Source organism: Marmota flaviventris, chromosome 15 (genome assembly GCF_047511675.1).
Source record: "Marmota flaviventris isolate mMarFla1 chromosome 15, mMarFla1.hap1, whole genome shotgun sequence".
In the NCBI taxonomy this organism is placed as follows: Eukaryota; Metazoa; Chordata; class Mammalia; order Rodentia; family Sciuridae; genus Marmota; species Marmota flaviventris.
The window spans coordinates 26,285,666-26,309,985 of record NC_092512.1 but is presented as its reverse complement, the minus strand read 5'-3'; the positions used below and the strand labels follow the sequence as shown (position 1 = coordinate 26,309,985).

General features: G+C 32.7%; 1 protein-coding gene across 3 annotated transcripts in view; it reads right to left on the bottom strand.

The window, feature by feature from the left end:
• Csmd3 (CUB and Sushi multiple domains 3) overlaps nucleotides 1-24,320 on the bottom strand; it is a 1,133,871-nt gene that overhangs the window by 221,320 nt on the left and 888,231 nt on the right. For all 3 annotated transcript variants that reach the window (XM_027947308.2, XM_027947313.2, XM_027947317.2), the window contains one exon: nucleotides 11,769-11,885. In XM_027947308.2, the coding sequence (XP_027803109.2) occupies nucleotides 11,769-11,885 (117 nt within the window). The remainder of the gene's footprint in view (nucleotides 1-11,768; nucleotides 11,886-24,320) is intronic.

Here is a 24,320-nt window from a genome sequence, read left to right as displayed (position 1 = left end):
TCCTGATCTTAAGAATTCTGGAGAAAAACACTTTTGGCAACCATATGGTACAACTAAAGAGTTAATTCAAATTCAATTCAAATCCAGTGTCCTTAAACCCTATAAAGAAACTTGTCATGAGGAAAGTCCCTAAGTCCCTAACCATAATGTTACTGATTTGAGCAACTTTGTAGGAAGAAATTCATAAACATGAGCAGGGTAAAGAAACTTCCTCTGCTCTGAAGTATATATAATATCCACCAAAAAACAAAACAAAAACAAAAAAAACACAAAAACTAGATATAAGGTGAGGAAATGAAAAATTAAAAGAGACATAAACACAATTTGACCCGATTAGAAATCCAAAATTTGTCACAGGAATTTATGAGTAAAAAATATAAAAGGTTTCTGATTGTTTTTTTGTTTGTTTATGTTTTGCCTCTACACAAGTTCTGAATTAATTTTAACAGCTACTGAAATGTACCCATTGGCCTTGATCAATGAAGAGATTCAAGTTAAACATATTTCTGAGGATTATTCTAAATTTAAACATGCTCTATAATCCGAAAGTTATGAAATATAAGATAGCAAAGAAAGAAGTATGCCTCATCTTAATCATCAGAATTATTGCACTATTTAAATATTCCATAATGGTCAGGGAAGCTATGACCAAAAATGTAATAAATTAAAATTAAATTGAATCTTTGGTAATTTTTATAGGCTTGGCAGATTGGGACCCCCAAGACTTTACCCTCAAATAAAACGGTTAATATAGCTGAAAGTAAAGTAATACAGAACCTACAAAGATTGAAACCCTTTAAATAAGACTCATGCAGAGAAGAAGCGATTATCTTCACTATTTCTCCATTCAATTGCTGATTTGACTGTTTGTAACCAAGAAAGACAAATGAATGGCACCTCATAGAGGGTTATTGAAACTTAATTCTATGATCATACCCATTTAGGTCCCCATAATCAATTTTATTGAAATTACTACCACCCAATCATTAGGTACTAAAAATTTTGCAATTAGGGATGAAACACATGTTCTCTTTATGCCTATTTCAAACAGCCACTCAGCCTTCACTTTCAATGATTCAATGATACAATACTGTTTACTTTCTGCTTGAAATGAAAAACTTTACCTAGCTACTTTTGGAGTTTTTTTTAACAGCAGAGCCATTGCACAGTCTTTGCAATCCAGTCAAGGAAATAATTGCATCCAACTTTCTTGGGAAGCACAAGTAATGAAATCACACAGATTACATCATTCTATAAGGAAATTAGTGTCCCACAATATTTTGAAACATACAAATACTCAAAAATGAGCTCACCAAAATGGGAGTTTCCATGGTCCTATGTATAATTCAAGGCACCACCAATTGAGTTAAATCACTGAGAATTATTTTGTCAGTTAAAGACTACATCATCCCTGATACCTTTAAGACATAGATATCTACCTTCACAGCACCAAACGTTAGAAAAAGTCCCAAATTTATAAGGATTGTTGGTGTTTTTGAGTGGGTTTTTTACTTTATTTTATAATTCTGATACTAAGGATTTAACCTTGGGCTTCTTTACCACTGAGCCACATACCCACTTTTTAAAAATTTTTATTTTGAGACAGGTTCTTTCTACATTGCTTAGGCCCTTGCTAAATTGCTGAGACTGGTCTTGAACTTGAGATTCTCTTTCCTCAGCCTCCTGAGTTGCTGGGATTATTGGCATGCACCACTGTAACTGGCCTGTTTGAGTTTTGAGGACAATTTATTCCTTATTTATGATTTTACTTAAGTCCAATTATGGATACTGGCAAATTCACCCACTTTTTATGGAAACCCTACCAAAAATGTCTTGAGTTTTTTTCATTATTATAAGACAAGGCATTGCTTCCAAGGAACTCCTTCATTGTAGAGGCCTTAGAAACCTCGTCCCATACTTATTGGAATCCTTGTACCCCAGCCATAAGTTGTCCATGGACTTCAGATACAAGAAACTCTCTTCATCAGCCTCATATCATTTGCCATTATATGGCAATTTCTTTTCTAGAAGCAGAATCTCTTATAGGACCTGAGATCATGGCCCTCCAAGTATAGATGCCCCTTTTGATTTGAATTTTGGCAATAGTGCCTTACATGTTCAGCACAGCACTAAGGACTCCTTGATAAATTAAGAGTAATATGTACATGCTAGAGCCAAACCTAGGCCCTCTGGTGTATCCCACCTATATGTAGGGTAGCCTTTCTTGTCCTCATTTCTTTGCTGGATGCCATAGTTTTTCAAGTCACTGTTCTAGACTTAGCAACGTGAACAGGTCCTTGGAATAAACTGAATGAACAACAAATAAAGTTTGTATACCTTAGAGACCACATGGCTACTATCATCACATAACTGAACTTCCAGGAGAGCAATTACTTCTTTTTTTTTTTTTTTTCCTGGTACTGGGTATTGAACACAGGGCCTCATGCATATTAGGCAAGCACTCTACAACTGAGCTACATTCCCATGCCTTTTTATTTCATTTTTGAGACAGGGTCTTGCTAAGTTGACCAGGCTGGTCTCAAACTTGCTATCATGATGCTTCAACTTCCTGAGTAGCTGAGATTACAGACATGCACAAGAGCTGCTATTTTTAACACTTTAACCAAGACATCCTTGATAAAGTATCCTAGGGTAATTCGTACAAGGTGCCAAACTTCAGGCGGTTGTTGTTAGACTTATGCCCCTTTCAATAATCAGCCCCAACTGTATACTCAACTGTATACTGCAGGCCATTGGGACTTTGCCAATAGTCTTGCCATGTAGTTCAGCCAGTGACAGCTACATTTCCTTATCCAAGTTTGCCTGGTAAGAGGTAAAAATATCTAGGAATTTCTTGCTTCACAGATAACAAAATATAAATCAAAGTCACACATAACATTACATATAATAAAGCCATAAAACAAGACACTCCACATACTCACTTAAATTCTAGACATTTGTCTCATTGCTCACCATACACAATGCTAACTTATTGAATAAGATATCAAATGAAATTTTCACTTCCTTTATCAATATCTGGTTAAAGGCCTCATAAAGTACCATTGTGGCTTACTTAAACAAGCTCAAATTCAATTAAATGAAAGATGGCACATTTTAATTATTTGTCAAACATCATGAATGAACTGTAATAGAATCTGAGTCCATTTTTGATATTTGACTATAGAACTTTAAGGCCCTATACACAAAAATCCTCACCCCAGGATCACTAAAATCCCAAAACCATTCTTCTTTTTTGGTCTTTCAAGCTATTTTGGAACTATTTGGGATTCTTTCTCACTATTCTCAAAAAGCACTATTATGTTAATAGCAACCTTTTTCCTATTCTTTGTTCATGTTTTAGTCTGACTGGGTTGCTGTCACAAAATACCATAAACTGGATAGCTTAAAAACAACAGAAACCTATTTCTCACAGTTTTGGAGGTTGGATATCTGAGATCAAGTGACTAGCAGATTCAGTGTCTAGTAAGAGCCCATTTCCTTTCATGGATACCCCCTTTTCTTTGTGCCTTCATGTGATATAAATGGTTAGCTAGCTTTGTGGGGGTCTCTTTCTCTTTTTTTAAAAATTCTAATTTGTCATATATGATACCAGAATGAATTACATTTCATATTATACACATAGAGCACAATTTCATGACTCTGGTTGTATACAAACTATATTTACACCATTCATTTCTTCATACACGTATTTAGGGTAATGACATCTATCTCATTCCACCATTTTTTTTACCCCCATGCCCCCTCTTTTCCCCTCCCACCCCTCTGCCCTATCTAGAGTTTGTCTAATCCTCCCATGCTCTCCCTCCTAACCCCATTATGAATCAGCCTCCTTATATCAGAGAAAACATTTGGCATTTGTTTTTTTGAGATTGGCTAACTTCACTTAGCATGATATTTTCCAACTCCATAAATTTACCTGCAAATGCCATGATTTTATTCTCTTTTTGCTGAGTAAAATTCCATTGTGTGTGTGTGCATGTGTGTGTGTATACACACACATATGTATATATATAACATATGTATATACGTATGTATGTAATGTATATACACATATATATATACATTTATATTATATAGATTTTAACATATGAATTACAGTGTCACAGGAATATTCAGAGGATGGTCAAGATGTAGAGCATCAGGTTTCTAGATTATCAACTAAATTTGGTGGAGCGAAGGTAGATCCTTTTGAAGCAAATAATCAAAACATGGTCAAAAGTCTAATAATAAAATTGGTGTACCCAAGATTTAATATAGCCATAAATTCATATGGTGATCATATCCCCTTACTCTACAATAATAGGCTTCATCCAAAAATATTGAATTTCTTAATTTATTCTATTCTGTCACACATCTGAATCAGTTTTTATAGATTTCTTCATATAGTTCTATGTTTAATATCAAGTATTATAACATGTCCCTTTTTTGTTGAAGTAACTAATGTATTTTACATTACATTTTCTCTTTGTTTTTGTATACAAAAGATATTCTTTTTTGTTTGCATAAAAGTCTTGGGTTCAGTCATTTTGCAGATATATCCCATGAAGTTTGTGTTTAACATATTTTCTTGGCATTTTCATCTAAATAATCATAATATGTGCAGAAATTAGTAAATGCTATAATTTGGATCAGGAATGAGCCTCAAACCTCTTGGGTTTAAGACATGGTCTCTAACTGGTGGTGCTATTAGGGAAGAAACTTTAGAAGATAGAGCCTACATGGAAAAATGTTCTTGAAGGATATATCTTGCTCCTGGCTCCTTCCTCTCACTCTTCTTCCTGACTGTCATGAGGTGAGCAGCCTCCTTCACCATATACTTCTAGTGTCATGATATTCCACCTAACCTCAGGCCCAAAGCAATGGAGCTAACTAACACTAGACTGAAACCTCTGACATTATAAACCAAAATAAAGATTTTCTTCTTTAAGTTGATTTTCTCAAATGTTTTGTGACAGTTATGGAAAGTTGACTAATACAGTAAAATGACATATTTTTATGCCCCCCAAAATAAACTAAAATAATATAGTCAAAAAATAAATGTTTCTTTCCTTATAAGCAAAAAAATAACACACTCACTTCTGCCTACTGGCATTAAAACCACCCCTTTTCTATTGCTTCAAATCTAACAAGTAATTATAAATAGTAAATACAAATTTTGAATAAATATACATTTTATGACATTATTTGTCATTGTTAGATACATAAATTCATTATTTAGGAAACAGTAACCATTGATTTTGATGTAATCATATTATTAAAAAATGAAGTGTCATACTCTTTAAATATAAAAAATCCTTCTGGTCTTCTTTAGGGCTCATTTGTTACAGAAAACTTCATTCCAGGAAAAAAAAATGCCAATAAAATATTTACTGATCTAATGAGCACATAGAAGAAAACTTAAAACAATTTGTCTCTAAAATATGGTGACAATTAATGACAATAAATTACTAAATTAAATATAAAGAGAGGTAACCACAGCATAAAATTTGTAAATGATGTTGAATAAAATTAATCACTTAAAAAAGCACATAGATCAAAAGTCAAATTGTCAGACGTTTATATGTGACTTTAAAAAAAATTATAGAACAAAATAGTAATAACTATCATTTTTTACATAAAACATGATAATAGCTAACTTTTAGTACACATGTCAAAATCACATTACCACACATTAACAAGTACAGATACTCAACCGAAAACCATCTGTGTAAATTTATAGAGTGTCTATGCATCTTACTTTTATTCTATTGTGTTTGCTTTTGCCTTCAAAATTCTGAAAAGACCTAAATTTCCGATGACCACCTTTTACAACAGTTTATGCAGAAATTTGAAAAGCTGTGCTATTAAATGAACAATATTCCTCTTAACAATTATGTAAAATACCACATCTATCAGCCTGAAATTCTACTAAATTTAATGAATATAATAAGAATTTATGAGATATTAGTTACCTAATTATCAGTTTTTAATATATTATTAAAATTGTAATCCTGTATTGTGGGATTATAGTGACATCACTAGGAAAGATGTTTCTAGATTAACTACGAAAAATACTGCAATGGGAGACAAGAAAGATAGTACATAAGTGACAAATATAAAATAGGTGGAAGTAGGGGAAAAGTTGAAGGCAGTATAAGAAATATATTTTTAAAATCCTCTTTTATAGCAATACACAAAAAGTTTTAGCATCTTTATGTGCTGCTGATACAAAGAAATCCAGACTGCAAATAATTTCAGATGATTTAGAGATTTGTGAACTTGAAACTTACATAACCTAGAAACTGCACCAATAACAAAAGATGGGAGAAAGGGAAGATTAATTGGGCAAATATAAGAAGGCTTCTGCACCATTTCCAACATTCCATATGTAAAAACTCTTCTATGGAAAGAGTAGGCTATGTGCTCTAACAAATATGCTTTTTGGGTAGGCTTCTAATAGATGGAACTATTTGGTAGGCTGAGCGCAAAATTAAGTCTCCATAGTCTTTTCCTGAATATCTCCAAGATTTTCTACAAGTTGGAATTCTCCAAGAAATCTATTAGCTTGTAGTCTATACAGCTAACATATGATACAATTATCAGTGTATCAATGCCTTATTCAGTTATCAATGTTAAGATTTTCTACATAAAATTTTGGTAATATAGTGTAATGTGGGCTTAATTGTGTCTCCCCAAACTCATGTCAACCCAGAAGCTCATAATATCATCATATTTGGAAACGGGGTCTTTGCAGATGCATTACTTAAGGGATCAAGATGAGATCAAACTGATTCAGGTTGGTCCTAAATCCAATAATTGCTATCTGTATAAAAAGAGGAGAAAACAAGAGAGCCACATAAAAACATGAACAGATAGGCAGAGGAAAGGTCTTATGGAGATAGAGTGATCTTATGAACATGATCTTATGAACCTCAGAATGATGCAGCTATAAGTTCCAGAATGCAAAGGGATTGCTTGGAGCCAACAAAAGCTGGGAAGAGGCAAGACAGGCCACTGCCCTAGAGCCTGAAGGATGCCTGGCATCATCACTTGTTGTTTCAAGCATCTAACCTCCAGAACTGTAAGAGAATACATTTTTATTGTTCTAAGCCACTAGGTTTGTGACACTTGTTATGGGAGCCTTTTGACACTAATACAGCCTTTAATATATATGGAATATATATTAATATATATATATATATATATATATATATATATATATATATATATATATATATTTGTAATTGGACACAATACCTTTATTTTATTTATTTATATGTGGTGCTGAGGATCAAAACCAGGGCCTCGCATTTGCTAGGCAAGCGCTCTACCACTGAGCCATAACCCCAGCCTTATAGTGAATTCTTAGTAAGGAGAGATGGAGTTGGGAAAATTTGAGAGGGGTGATAATTCCAACAGGCAACATTCCATGTGTAATTAATTATTCCTCTGGATTATAAAAAGACTCATGTTTCTAAATTTCTTTTCTTCCAATTGCCTAAAGGACCTAGGTTTGCCACTTGTTCTGTCTCAAATCTGTAACTTTGCCCTTTCAACATCTTTTTCATTTGGCTTTAAGATAAATACTTCGGTTAGGTGCAGTGGTTCATGCCTTTAATGCCAGCAGCTTGGGGGGAGCTGAGACAGGAGGATCATGAGTTCAAAGCCAGCCTCAGCAACTTAGCGAGAACCTGAGCAACTCAGTGAGAACCTGAGCAACTCAGTGAGACCCTGTGTCTAAATAAAATATGAAAAAGGATTGGGTCTATGGCTCAGTGGTTAAAGGCCCATGTGTTCAATATCTAGCATATATATATATATATATATATATATATATATATATACAAACTCAATATATATATATTCAGTATCTCCTATTCCAAGAGAACATCATCAAAGCAAAAATAATCTCAACTTAGGCTATTCTGGTTTTGTTTGTTTGTTTATTTTTAGTAAAGATTAGTAGACATCCATGACATTTTTCCCCCAGTTTTAATAATTCCAACCTCTTTGAAATCTGATTTAGGCCTCAATGCTCTAAGTATGAGTTATTAATAAAATTTTTTTCTCCCTGACAATGTCAAAAATTCTCTTACACTGTAAAGAACTTATCCATAACAAATTTGAAATAAAATCTGGTTTCCATGCTTTTGGCATTCAAAAAAAATGCATAAGTATTTAAGCAACAAAATCCCATGGGAAAATAATTCATGATTAAAAATTAGAAGATGAAGGACAATTAAACTTATTTTATTGATAGGTAAACTAGGATTTTTAAAATCAGAGCAATCAAGTGAAATAGTTTGATACTATAGAAGGAAGAGAGTACATTATTAATGAATGCTATCCAATTGATCTAGAACTGTTATTTTTAAGGATATAAAACAACCAGAATCATATAGAATAAATATTGCTCAACCAACTCTAATATCTGAAGTCTAAATGAAATCTAATCATGCTCACAAAAATATTATAAATTGACAAGTCTCTTATCCACAAAAACAAAAGGAATTGACGACACCGTTCACACTCCATCGATCGGTACTGTCACATTGTGTACACCTTGAAATTATATGAATTCAATTCTACACCAGGTAAAAATACATAAATGAACTTAATCTGAAGCCACATCACCCTTAAGAATCACAACTAGCTTATATGACACTACCTGAAGAAACTGTCATCTGTTCTTTCATTGGAAGAAAAACATCCTATTAGACTTTCTAAAAGACAATATGGCTTGTGCAAAATCATGAGATGATCTCTCATGAGTAATATAAAATATTTTCATTGGTAACGTTGATTATATATGATTTTCTACTTGCATAACTATCTTAGAATCTTAACACCTGTTCAAAATGTAATGTGAATGAATGAACTGAGTGTATTTGACATATATTGTACTAAAGGAATACAAACTCAATTTTAAGATTATCTACATATAACAGGTCTAAAGGAAGGAATGATCACAATTTGAGATTAAAAACAGGAAAAGAGAAAAGATGAGAATTATATGTGTTAAAGTGATACCTAAAAGTCAGAAGAAATAGCTCAATGTGCATTAGCAGGAAATTATTGCAAATGAAAATAAGAGAAAGCAGAAGCAAATCAGGAATTTGATTTATAGAAACCCACTCACTATTGCTTGATCATCTCACATCAAAGAGTAAAGGTAAGGATAAGAAGAAGTCAATGATCAGAATTTATTTAATTCTACCACACCACTCCCAGAAAATTATTAAGGATTGCATGATTTAATATTCACTGGTGAAGTGAATCCAAAATATTTGTTTCCATGCTTTAACTTCTTTTTTTAACACTTATTTTATTTATTCATTTTTATGTGGTGCTGAGGATTGAACCCAGGGCCTTGCACATGCTAGGCAAGCACTCTACCACTGAGCCACAACCCAAGACCCCATGCTTTAATTTCTTATGCTTTAGCTAAATAATATAAATTAATGTCTCAATTTTAGCTATAATACTTTTAAAGTCCTATTCCAGGATAATCTAGGTCATTTTATTTCATATGTTTTATACAATAGGAGTCAATTAAAGACATTCAATGTGAATGAGAACACAAAGAAAAATGTGTTTCTATGTACATCTATGTATACTATGTTTTATAGTGCTAATCATTCACACACATATTATTTCATTATGAAATAATCCCATGAGGTGGCATTTGTCACCATTATTTTAGGGATAGGAAAAGTAAGACTTTGGCCGATGATGTAATTTGTCCAATAAAAAAGAGTAAGATGTTGAGTTGAGCCTGAGCCCAGAAATCTGACTCCAAACCTAGCATTCTTAAACTCAATGATACCGAACATGGAAAAGATGAGATGCATTTCTGATAGACAATCTAATTTACTGTTTGCAATAACTCTTCTCTGTTGACACATGATCCCCATTTCACCAAGACTGAGTCTCAGTAACCTTATATAACTTGTCTAAAGACAGATAGCAAATATGTAACAGGGCTGAAATTAGGATCTAGTATATATTTTCACATGCAGTTTTAAGGAAAAAAATAATGCAATGCTTGAAAAATAAAATCATTTTCCTTAATAGTGAACCAAAGTACACTGTTTTATCCATGAACAGACTTGTTAAAAAAAAAGTTTTAAAACCACACATTTCTGTTTCAACACAGTATTATATTTTATATTAATAGAATTAAATCTAATTTAACTCTCCAAAATGAAGATTCAATTATTTAGGAATCTATTAATTTACTTTTATTTTAATTATAACTTCTCCTTTCTCTTTTCCAGCATACACAGGCAATTGTCAAATATCTTCAGGATGACCAGCATGTCTGTGTGTCAAGAAATAAAATAATATTCCTCTTTCTCATTCTTTTAGCCACATAGCATCCCCAAAAGAGAGTATAATGGAACACATAATGGAATCAGGTAGTTTTTTGGACAACACTGCTAGGATTCTGTCAGCAGTCATGTAACATTTTTGGCATATGGTGACCAGGTGCTGCTCTAACAAAGGGAAAACTATCTTGAGCACAAAAGGCAAAACATAAACACAATTAAGAGGATGATATTTTTCTTTCTAAACTGTCATTCCCTTCATTATCAAACAGCTCAAGTCTGATTCCACTGATCAATATGCCAGGGGAAGGAAATACTACATACAATGCAGAAACAGACACCTAGCTAACACAAGCAATGGCGCTCTATTTCAATGCTAAAATGAAAGGTTTGATACTTCACTTTGAAGATGGTACTCTCAGTTTTGTTGAGGATCTTGAACTTGATTCAAAGGGAAGAAAAAGAGGATATATAGTAGTATCTGGTTTCAAGAAAATGGACTGGGAACATCAGCTTATTATATATTTTGGCAGCAGAAATGTTAAGTCAAGATGTTATCCCCCAATCTTTAATGATAAAATCCATGTCCTTCTGCAAAAACACTGAGTCATCCAGACCCAGACATTCATGACAGCTATAACAAATCCTTTACCATCAAACACATGCTGTAAATCTAAATTCTAGAAGTTTATGCACTTTCAGTCTCTTCCCCATACTTTACTGCTCACTAAATTTCCCTTGCCTATTCATCCATGAACAGAGCTTAACCTGGGATAGATCCAGCTGGATCTCAGATCCAAAACCTCTAGAAGCCAGAGAGGTGACTTCTAAGACTTGTGATCAGGAAGATGTGAAGGCAGCAAAGGACACATTGTCTTCCTAGTGCCAATGGAGAACAGATTGTCAGGTTGACAGGATGAGCTAAAATGTCCTTTGTTGTCTTTTTTTTATTCATTGCTGTCCCAGAAACTAGATACTTAAAAACAAAATCTCTTCTTTCTGGAAATGTAATAATAAACTGTAGGACTGGTATATGGTTGTTTTATAAACATTTTTGTTACTGCTGTAGTAGTTTGTATATTTGACTTTATGCATATTTTGAAAATCTGACATTTTTTTTGTGCTTTGGTAATGTCCTATTTTATATAATTCCAATATGAAGGCACTTGCAAGGTTACTGGATGTGCTTATTTTTAAAAATTAAAAACAATCCTGTTTTCATTTTTGTATTGTTGTTCACCTGTATACTTGACCATTAATTCAATTTTAATGAAATGACCTCAATTTTATGATTACATAGCTACAATCTATAAAAAATTGTAAAATGCTTTATGAATAGTTGATAATTTCTTCATCATCATTATTATTTTTAAAATAATGTGGTGAAAAATAAAGTCTGTCTGGAATGAAATACCACATGGTGACATGAATCTTACTTACCAAACTCCTTGGGAACTGCTATAGAATAAACACAGTTGTGTCCCACACTGTAATTTTTTGGATAGTTTGGGGATAGAACAGTGCCTTCTGAACCTGTTGAACGGCTTCCGCAGGGTGCTAAGAAATAAAAATTAAAAAAATATTTTTAGAAGATTAAAAAATTGTAATATGAATGTGTTCTTGATATAAAAATATGGCTACTGGATTTTAAGAGGTAAAAATTATTTTCATCTTTTAATAGATTCCTCCAGTGTCAAATATTTTAAAAGTGGTAAAATTCTGCATACATAAAACTTTGTAAGTATTCAATTTACTGTTCTCCATAGCAAAGTAATATCAAATGTTATAATTTTTTTCTCTAAAGAGTAGCCATCCTTTCATATATAAGAGTGCAAAAATCAGCATTTCATAAATTATATACTTGCAGCCAAATCTTGAACCCCTACTCAAATTCAAGCACGATTATGCTGCTGTCAAATTAAGCATTTCATACATGGGACGTGATAATTTTATAAATACTTTCACCCATTTTTGCTCCAATCTTTTCTGTTTATATAATTTACCTAGAAATCAAAGGAGTTGTTGATGGTTCCTTGGGACAGACTTATTTTCTACCTCAGGCCCAAATGTTTTATATTCATAAATAAAGGATGAGGGTGACACTGATGTTTCCAGACAATTGTAAGAAAGTGGTCCTGTTATTCGTAAGTCAGGAGATGTATTAGGATTCATACATCTGAAACTCAGAAAGAGACCTGATCTACTAATGGAGATTTATGTATCTATGATATTCTTTAAGTGAATGAGATCACTCAAAATAGTATGGAGAATGAGAAAATATGGTTAAAGAAGAGGTTCTGCAAAGCACCAAAGATCTAGAATTAGGTAAAGAAAGGGTAGCTACAGAGAAAGTCTCTCAGAAGCCAAAGTACAAGAAACTTTCACTGAAGGGGGGGAAAAAAGAGTTCAAATTCAAAAGGTTAGATATTGCAAAACAGTTAATAAATGGAAAAGGAGTCTTTGTTGACTAGGCATCTGGAACATAAGAGAGCTGGATGCATCTTTCCTAAGCCTGTGATTTCTGTGTAGAGGGATTTTCTTAAATGTGTTTTGGCTGGCCCTGCCCCTGGCTCATTATTAGAATGAATGGTGGGCCCTGGAATGGAACTTCTACTTCTTCTTGTTCAGAGCCATCCTGCCTATAGTGTGTTATCTACCAGCCTGGTCACCCACATTGTAGGTTTTTGTTGTATGTCCTTGGAGGGTAGGGCTGTAGTTGCCAAAATCAGGTTGTAGGAAGTTTACTGTTAGTCTCAACTTTTATCAATATTAAAGTTAATGGTTTGATATCTTTTTGGCTTTGAACTTGTGCAGGAAGAACAGTATCATTTATTATTCCACTCAAACACCAAAAGGAGATTTTGGTGTCAAGAGTAGTATCATATTGAACAGCTTTCTGCAAATTATTGTCAGCGGGCCAAATGAAGCTCATGGACTTGAGAAAATATTTTTATTTATTTATTTTTAGAGTTAAAGACAAAATAAAACTACAGTAGGATATGCAACAGAGATTGGTAAATAAATCCCAAAATTATTTACAGAAAAAGTTTGTAAACTTTTGGACTAGACCTTCTGAACTAGATTAGAGGAGTAGAAGCTAGATTAGAATATGATAATGAGTAAGTGGTATATAAAGAAATATAAAAACAAACCAGAATCTTCAACTGGGAAGAGAATGAAAGGATTGGTAAGGGGTGGTTTGCAAAGGCAAAACCAGAGCATTGGCCTAGAGATAAGATCAGGAGCAAAAATAGAATTATTAGCTTTGTTTTAATTTTATTATTATTATTTTTTTTTGGTATTGGAGATTGGATCCATGGCTTTGCACATTCTAGGTAACTACTTTAGCACTGAATTACATTCCCAACCTTTTGTCGAAAATTTGAGACAGGGTTTTGCTGTACTTTGCAGGCTGACTTCAAACTTGTGATCCTCCTCCTTCCATCTATAAGTAGCTGGAGTTAGGAATTCATTGAAGGTAAAGCTTAATTTTTTTTTTTTGTAAGGGCCTTGTACATACTAGACACGTGTACTACCTCTGAACTACATTCTTATCCATTTTTCTTTAACGAGTTTTCAATGTGGTAGTTTATTAGGTGCCTCAGGGAGAGTTGCAACAGTTTGAAAAAAATCAATCCTTTTAATGAAGTCCTCTTGAAAGTTTAAAAATATAGCAATATTTAAACACAAACCTATTATATTCAGTAGAGTGGCTAATGAATATTCTGCCCTTTTTTGTTGTTGTGAATGTTAAATAAAAGAGTATAATCTACTTAGAATTAAACATTCTAAACTTAGAACTTCCAGAAACAACAATTTGACAGTGATGATAATAACCAAAGATGTTTCACTCTCATCACTCTTTATTGTTTGAGATTAAAGTAGTCAGGTGTAGTCTTACTTCATCACTGATAACTTTATTCAACTGATAATGATACTGATGAGAGAATCATTCAAGAATGAGTAATGTGTTTAATGCCAACTTTCTTTCTGATTTTAAGGTGCTCCAAAATTAAAATTATAATACTTTGAATGTACATGACAAAAACTCTTATTTTTATATTTAGAAAGTATGAATAGAAATGAGAATGTCTAATTCAAGTGCAGCGCTGTGACTTACTCATGAACATTCAGCCATCACACATTAGTATGTGTCTGTCACCCTTGATTTGTTTAATATATTATATATTGCATAATGGACATTTAGGACAGCTGTTACTTCATATTTATAAATCTCATTTATAAATATGAAGGTTTTTTTTTTAACCATGAATATATGTGAGATTGCAGCTTAATCACATGTTAGTATGGTAATATCATGTCAGATTCTGTTCTTTGTATTAGTAACCTTAATTTTCTATTCTGGTCAGTGCCTACAGCATGTACAAATTTATAGTTAATGATACAGAATATTATTTAGTGATCGATGATAATTGTACAGTATGTGATTAACATAAATAAAGGTAAATTATGATCAGAGATCTTTTATAATCTTTTATGCTTAATAAATAAAAATGGAAAAATGATTGATCCCGGCCAACTTTACTGATTCTCCTAATATTGGTCTCCAATAGCTTTTCATACTTTCACTTTCTATTTTAATACCACCTTAGTGGCTATAAGAGACCAGCCTTTATCTTTTTTGATCTTAACAAAAATTGGAGGTAAAAGCAATCCCAAACTTTGAACTCTACTCTTATTTTTGCTTTTTGATATATACCACCTATACATTTGGCTCCTATGTCAAACTGGCAGCAATTTTCTCTAAACAGCGTATATGCTTTATAACATGTTAAACATGATTAACTCACATGTTCTTGATATAACATGTGGCACACAAATCTATATTTTAATAGCATATTTGTGGAGCATATAAATTATGAGAAGACATAATTCTGTTTATGTAAGTGTAGGAAATACAAGGGTTAAAAAAGTACCGTTCTTTTTTTTTAATGACTGGGTACATTAATAAGGTTTGGAGGTCATGCTTTCTCATAACATGTTTGACCATGGAACGTTCTCTTTCCATGCAACATCTCATAGCACAAATGATACCCAGAAGTCACTTTGCAAGATGCCAAATCGATGATTCCAAATTGCGTTACCATTTTGGAAATAATTCTAATGTTTGTGTAATTGATAATAATTAATCATGATTTTGTGACAAAGAACTGTATTTAATGAATGCATATAGAGCCAAATTATTTTAGATATTTAAAATGTCAAACCCAGCCTTCTTATAAAATGCTGTTATTGTTTATTCTCTCTCCCTGACTAAGGGTCCAATCACTGTTCTGCTGTTTATGCTCTCAGGTAGAATATCAGCTTTTCTTTATCTTCGCTGCCTCTTTATCTGTCATCTCCCAACGGTTTTCTTGTGGACTCTTCTAGTAAGCTCCTAGCATTACTCATCACCAAAATTCCATATCACTGCGACTGATTTTTCTATCACACAAACTTTACATGTTTTCTCCCTCCTTTTTAGAACAAAGTAGGTTCTCTATAAATGTCTCTTTGATGGTTAAATGAACTGTGATTGTAAGATCAGAGTAATATAAAATAATGTTCCAGTTAACATATAGTACAAATGTTTGACTGAGTTGAAGTTACCCTAGATAAATCACCTAAATTTCATGCAGTATCCAATACAGTCTCTCTTGATTTGCTACTCTAATTCACAGTAGCAAATCCATGTTAACATTTTACTAGTCTGAGGCATATCCTCTTTGAGTGATTGAAATCACCCATAGTTTATTGTTTTTAGTATTTTCCTTGTTCTCTGTTTAGTTTTTTTTAAAAAAAAATCTATTTTGAATGAATTTGTATGATTTGATTTGTATAAGTAAAATGCATCCATGATCCAATTAAACTGTATCTATGCTTGTTTTACTCCTAAATTATGCATGCACTGAAACAGTTGATAGATGTGTTAGTTCCAGAGAAATCAGAGCATGAGATGGAATGAGGATTTACGGTTTCTTGTCATCTGAGGAAAATGACTTTCTACTTGTAGTTTGAACAGGGATAAGGATGTGGAATGTAGGAGGAGGAGGACTGAAGACAAGTAAGAACAAAAGGTACATTAGCACTGAGTGAAAGAGAAGACTATCAAACCATTTATATGGAAGAGATACTACTTGAATGTCTTAGAAACTTTATAATACATGCCACAAACCCTTAAGCTACTTACAATTCTATATCTATCTCTTCACCCATGTAATGTATAATTTATTATCAAATATATACTACATTGAAAATTATTATATAATGTATAAATTATTCTCAGAAAGCAACTGAGGTACTTCTAAAAGTGATAACTTCTTGTAGGTCACAAAAGAGTAATGTGGTATATTAAATCAATAATTTACTAGATATGACCTGTGGCTCCTTCAGTTCAAAAGAACTGCTGTACCTTACAAAACTGCTGGTATGCATCTAGTAAATTACTTATGCCCTGATATAACCTGATTTAATGTCACAAATCATAAATCCTAGTAAAGAATGTGTTTGAAAGTTATATCTCCCATGGAGCATTTTTTAAAGACAAAGCCTTTCCTGATCCTTAAACTGTCTGATAGTAAATTGAATGCAGACAGTTATTATTACCAGTATTGATTTTGAGATCAAAATTACTATTCTTTTTCTTCTGTGTTCAAAACCTTGAGCTTAGTGAAAATAACTAAGTATCCAGCCATTCCTTTTATGCTCCTGATTATGTCTTCTATATAAGCATAAGTACTTCATTTTGCTTATCTGCCTTAGATGATAAGCCTCCAATATTATTTTATCATAATGGTAGTTAATACTACTTTAATTTATAAACCATTATACTAAGTATCTTATTTAATTTTCATTTTACTTTGCATTATTTTCAATACATTCATATTTACTTATTTAGAAAAAAATGTAAGAATAATGTTGCTATGAGTTTTCTATCACCTCATTTCTCCCCCAAAAAATAAAAAAAAGCAAAATCATTCTCCATTCCTCATGAATTAATTCTGTTATAATTTCACACATTTTGATACTAAAAAATGTCATCATACTCTGGCAATAAATGTCTCATAAAACATTTCAATGACTCAAGAAGTCAACTTAGTTGTATGTGAGCTTCTACATCTGTCACCTCACTGCTTGCTTGGACTCATTCATTGATTTTGCTGTCTAGGCAGGCATAACCTTCATCCCTCAGTATTTTCTAAGCCAAATCTTCATCAGAGAGCATGGTCTCAGAGAAAGAAAAGTTTATAGTGAAGGGCTGTAAATACCTACATTTGCTGGATAGATCTGTAATAGTGACATATACAAAGTCTGTTAGCAAATAATAAGTTTTGAGTGTGTGATCTATGATACATAGCCATTCATATTTTACTTTATGCTTAAAATTAATATATAATTCTCATTTCATAAAATTCACCTTTTAAAAGCATAAAGCCAAGTGGTATTAGCATACTAACTAGTTATATAACCAACACAGTATCTAATTTCATATCGTTTTCATCATCCCTCAGATAATTCCAGTACCCATGAGCTTTCACTTCATTTCCTTTACTCCCAATACCCTGGTAGTCACTAATCTGTGATTGTTCAATAAACCATCCATGGGAAGGCAATTATTTAAAATGGTTTAAGTTGAATTATTGGTGTTTTGAAACTAAAATTCCTTTAATCACTTAGTTATTTCTTTGAGTCACTGCTCCTTAGTGATGACAGTCTGTTTTTATAATTATTAAAAAACCATTTAAAACAATCGATATGTTAGCATAAAAATGATGTTAGATAAGAAAAAAAAACCTTGTGTAGTAATTTAACTCCTACTAAATATCAAACATCTTTTCCTCAGGAAAGTCTTCCTTGAATTCCAGAATTATTCAAAAGTCCCTAATATACACCATTTCATCAAATATTTTCATGACAAGGATTACAGTTTGTAATTATGTATTTATTTGTATGGCTCTTTGATCAATGCCTGTGTCTCTCTAGTCTACAGGATCTATTAAGTCAAAGTTTCTATGTCTTTTTGCATACCATTTGAACCTCTTATTCTAGAATACTAGTGTCTCAATATAGATTTCCAATAAGTATATGTCAGGTTAGGAAAAATAAAGGTTTTGATTTAAATTCCAGCTTCCCTATTTACTGGTTGAGTACCTTTGGAAGAGGGAGAAACATACACTGGAATTGGAACAGAAATTATCTGTCAGATCAGGTGATAATATAAGCTTAGGTAAAATGAATTAAAGAACTGTCCTGACCTATTCCAGAATTTTCTTTGTCTTTATAATGAGGCTTTCCTAGGGACTTAGGAAGATGAACTAACCTCATCAATCCCAGGAAGGTACAAAGCTTACAAAAAGTGATAGGAAGAATGTTCACAATCTGCCACCTTTGGGGTTGGGGGATGGACGAGAGAGGTAGAAATGTTTATATGACCCTATTCAGGGCACCACCACACCACAGTAGGAGTAGCTCATGGCTTTTATTTTTCCCTCTTCATTTTCTGTAAGGATCAAGAACAGAGTTCTATACTCCATCCCGGAGGAAGAAGAAGCCACTACTTCCACTCAGCTTTCTCTCAAGGTACAGAGGTCACTGCGTGGCTGTTGAGTCATCATGGATGCAGCCTTCTACTTCTTTGCACTCTTTGTCCTTTAGAAGTCCCGGAGAAAACAAGAGCCAACACTACTAGAAAAAGGATGTATAATCTGGCCAAAGTCTTCATATCCTTATAATTCAAGTGCTCTTTTCCTTGTTTTGTGAAATTGATGGGGGAAAAATATCTATATGTTCTCTAAATCCTAACTGAATATTTTTCTGAATGAATTTTAACATTCCCTTTACTTATCAATAGAAGCCACAAAGGACAGTAGTATTATAAGTAATGGGGAGTTTGTCACCAATATAAACCACAAGTATTTTTAGATTAACGTAATAGTTGTAGATGCCTTGAAATATTTTATGCTCATCATTACTGAAAATTGCAGTAGTTATTAGGCCTGCTGCTAGAATTTCCGATTTAATACACTAATTAAGAAGCACATACATCAAACATGTATTTTTTACATTATAGTTTTCATGTACTTTCTCTAACTAGATCTTTATCTATGAATATAACTGATATCCTTCTTAAGCCTATGTGCTTTTTTTTTCTTCACTTAAAAAGTTAATTGTAATAAGAAATCCATAGGTTTTTCAGTGTGTAGAAAGAGTTTAGAGTTTAGAACCCCCTACTATTTATAGTACTCCCAGTCCCAGACCACCTTTATTTCTTTTTGTCATTCTTTTTTCATTCTCACCAAAATAATTTTTTAAAGACATTGTTGTTTTGATCCAAGAAGATCTGGTAAGTAATAATTGTGTTGGAGGACCCCTTCATTCTTATTCTTTTTTCTTACTAAGAGAATACATCTGAATAAGAAAGATTCTAAAATTCAGTTTGGAACTTAGGCTTGAGGTCATTTAGAAACACAGCCTAAATATGGTTTGGTTTTATTCACTAATTCTTCTTCCCTCTAATTCACAAGATTTGTGTTTTGAGATTAGGGACCAAATTCTCTTGTTACACAGAGAGCTCTATTTTGTCTTCTCCCAGGCATATCTCCCCATAAGGAATCTCAAGAGTGAATGGTTTGCTGATTGGAGCATAAATGTGAACTGGGGAAATTTTCTTTATTTAACCTAAGGAAAGGAAACAACCTACTTTCTTCCTTAAGAATATCTCCTTGAAAGCATAATAGGCATGACCTTTAGATTTTTTAAAAAATATTTTTTTAGTTGTAGATGGACACAATATCTTTATTTTATTTATTTATTTTTTTTTTTACTGTGCTGCTGGGGATCAACCCAGTGCCTCACATGTGCCAGGCAAGCACTTTACCACTGAGTCACAATCCCAGCCTATGACCTTCTGATTTTATAGTACAAGGTCACCAATCTTTTGACCACTGAAACTGTAAACACATATTTCTGAAATTAACTGAAGGTTTTACATGAGGTATGCAGGAGATAAGATACACCAATTTGTCTCCAAGGAAATATGGTAAATTTTAATTTTCCTTTCTGTTACTTTGCTGTACAGTGTGAGATTCTGAACAGTCGTTGAAGTATCTGAAGACTGCCTGGAATATGTATTATTGTATTCTAGATATGTGTATTCAATACTAAAATTGTTTTCTAGGTTTTGTAGAATGAGTTCTACTAGTCGGATTTTTGTTTCACAGCATAAGATTTGTCTACCCTTAGATCTCTTGTCTTATTACCTCCATATAATTGAATCTTGCCATGACACAGTCACTGTTACATACTTTACTTTTCTGAGCCAAAAGAAGAGAATCATTGAGATGATTCAGCTTTCTGTATGAATACATTTTTTTCAATTTGTCTGTAAAACTGGTGATATATTAGGAAGGTATATTTCAGGTCAGGTCTGCCTTAAATATAGACTACATGGCAGTGGAGAGTTGGGGACATTTTAGTACAATAAGGGATCTTGTGTCATGGTTTAAATAGGAGGCTTAAGACAGTGGTTACATGATAATGTGTTTTGAATTATAAATGCTGATTTGCAATCAGATTGCATACTTCTACATTGTATACTCCAGAATCCATAGCAGCAGGAATTTATTTATAACAATGTTAATGATTCTCTAGACTAGCATGCTTGACACCAACTGGAGATATAATGTATGTAAGAGTGTCTGGAAAATAGCAGGTGCTCAATAACATTAGCTTTCCTTCTTGTTTCCTTTTAAATAATAGTTTTTCCTCTATTACATGAAAATGAAATGTACTTAGGTTTTATTCTGATGCTGCCGTAACTTTTTTTCAATACCAAACACATATACTTTACTATAGAACATGGTTCTGATACATAATCTGTGTATTATATCTGGTGAATTAATTTACTATGTGCTGGTAAAAGGCACACATATTTGATGACACTCAGAATTAATTTACCTCTGGACCTCTGTTTTATGAATCTTTAATTTACATGATTTAATTATATCACACATTTAAATGACATCAAATGCTAAATATCTCAGTATGTTAGACTAATCTCCATATGTATTTATAATGGAAGGGGTCTCCAGACTTTTTCATATCTCAAAAGATATTTGTATATCTCAAAGACACTTGAAATAAGTATTTTAGGCAAGTCATCCATTTAAATAGAAGATCTGATAATAAAAGCTCAGTTATTTACTTCTTTACATACACAAATAATATGGTTTTATTAAAATTACAGGTTATAAGAGTTTATTAATTACAGAGTATTCTGCAGTGGGAAAGCTATAATTATAAAATGGAATTTTCATTTTTGGGTTGGTTTTTTTTTTGTTTTAAAGCTTTTCTTTTCAGTTGATAGAATAAGAGTGCTGTCCTCTTAAATGCTTTTATCATTCCACATGTAGTTGGTCGGTAAATAGAGAACAGTGCCAGATGACTAGTGGAAGTCTAATCACAGCATATTTGTGTTTATGTAAGTTGAGCAAATTTAGAGGTCATCAGTGGCTGAGTTATTTTTTTTTCCATCATCCATGACTTATATCAGCAAAAATGAAATGAAGGTATTGAAAATAGTATTATAGATTTTCAAAAGAACAGTGCTAGCACAGGCAGAATGTATTTATTAAGGCCTTAGTATTCTGCCCAAAATTGCCTTTGAGATGAAATGTAAAAATGCATTTCAGGTGAAGAATTGTGTCAGATTTTTGTAGCAATTTATGTTAATTCCCATACTTAGTCTGAAGTAGGATGTCAAAAAATAAGTGGAAAACCTTCAATTTCATCTCTTAATATTATTGATGCCATACCTCTGTTTGTAAAATATTTAACAAACTGCTATGGTTTGAATACATCACCCAAATGTCTTAGAAATTTAATCAACAGTGTTGAGAGGAGGAACTTTCATAAAATGATTGGGTCATAAGATATTGTCCTCATCAATAGATTAGTGCTCTTATCATAGTGATAGGTTATTTATTTTAGAAGTGAGTTCCTGATAAAGGATGTGTTCAGACCCTTTACATTCTCCTCTGTCTTTGTCTCTCATGCCCACTTGCCCTTCTGCAGGGAATCATACAGTAAAATGGCCCCTGTCAGATATGGGCTCCTTCACTCTAGAACTGCAAAAATTGAATGTGTGAGATATATAATATAATATAATATAATATAATATAATATAAGAATGTGTGAGATATAATATAATATAATATATATAATATTATATATATATATCTCAACCTAAAGTATTCTGGTATAATAGTACAAAATGAAGTAAGACACCAATTAAAATATTACTGTGCTCTTAGGGTCCATAAATGGAAAAGGCCAGTACACTGTCATTTACAGAATTTACCAGCCTACATGTAGGGTAGTAACTAAAATAATGTATTCACAATAGGACTGCTAAGCACGTGTGACTTTGAACAAGTAAATGAATGTCTCTCTGTCTTCCTTGTTTTGAAATGATAATATTAGTAGTTCCCACTTTAGGGAGTTACCCTGAGATATAAAGACTTTTTGTTACTTGTTAGATGCCCCTCCACTACACTCAAAATAGTATTCTATTTTATTGTTAGCAATAGACCTTCCTGTCTGTATCTCATTAGATTGTAAGCTCTCTCAGGACAAGGACTATGAAGAACTCATGTTTTAATGCCTAATACTTACAGGAACATAAGTGGTACTTTGGAAAGTGCATGTAAGAAAAAGCAATGAACAAATGTCATATGATCACTTCTTTGGAAACTTTGCAAGCTAGTGGTTCTTTAGCAGGCCAAGTATGTTCATTCTTAGGGTCTTATAATTGCCTATCAATTCAAGGGTTACTGTATGCTACTGTAATGGAAAGGAGTGATAATATCATATTGTTTCTATAATTTGGCTATTATGAATTATGCTGCTAAGTGTCTGTCAAAAAATAAATGGATAAAGAAAATATGATTGTATATATGTTTATATATATCACACATATATGCAATTGAATTTACTAAATTATAAAGAAAAATGAAATTATGGATTTGCAGGAAAATGGGTGAAACTATAGAACATCAAGCAAAGTGAAATAAGCTAATAAACCAACGGTTGTATTAGAGAAAGGTGGTACGTGAGAGAGGAGGGAAAGGAAAGGGTAAGTATGGGGGAATGAAAGAAACCAATTTATGCTATGTGCATGAACAAATATGTCACAGAGAATCCCACTATAATGTATAATTTTTAAATTTTTTTTTCTAAAAAGAACAATATATTGGTTTTATCTTGATGCTGCCATAACTTTTTTTTCAATACAAAACACATATATTCCTATGGATAGTACTCTTAAATTCTGTGATTTACCTTTTAAAGTTCTGAGGCCCTAAAGTACATGAGCTTTATATACATCAGAGTACACTCTGTCTCAAGGATATGTGGTTGCGATTTTAGATATGGGTATTGATTCCATCCTGGAAACTTTGGGAAAACTGGGGAAGGTAAATAAAAATTTTTGTTTTTCTAATAAGAAGGTTAGTGGGCAAAAGCCTGAAGGATGTGAGAGAACTAGCCAGCCAGAGACCTGAGATAAAAATATTCCAAGAGTAGCAAGTGTAGAAGCTGTGAATCAGAAGTATGACCAGTACATTGAAGAAACATCAAGGAGGTCAGTGTTATTCAAGGAGTGTGGTAAAAGGAGAAGACAGTAAAGATGCTGGGGTTGTATACAGGCAAATAAAATAAAGCTTTGTGGTTTATTATGATTTGAGAAGCCGTTGGTGGATTTTGAGTAAATACTGATACAATCTGATGTATATATGTTAAAGATCACTCTTTTGTGTCCACAGGTACTGTATAGAGATCAAAGGAAGGGAAAAAGCCAGTTAGGAGAGAGGCTAAGAGATAAAAGATAGCTGGGTTTTTGAGTGAGGGCTTAGCTGAACCGTTAAATGAAATAAATAAAGAATAGTAAGGAAAAGATGAAGTAGGATGTCAAAAATAAGTGAAAAACCTTCAAGT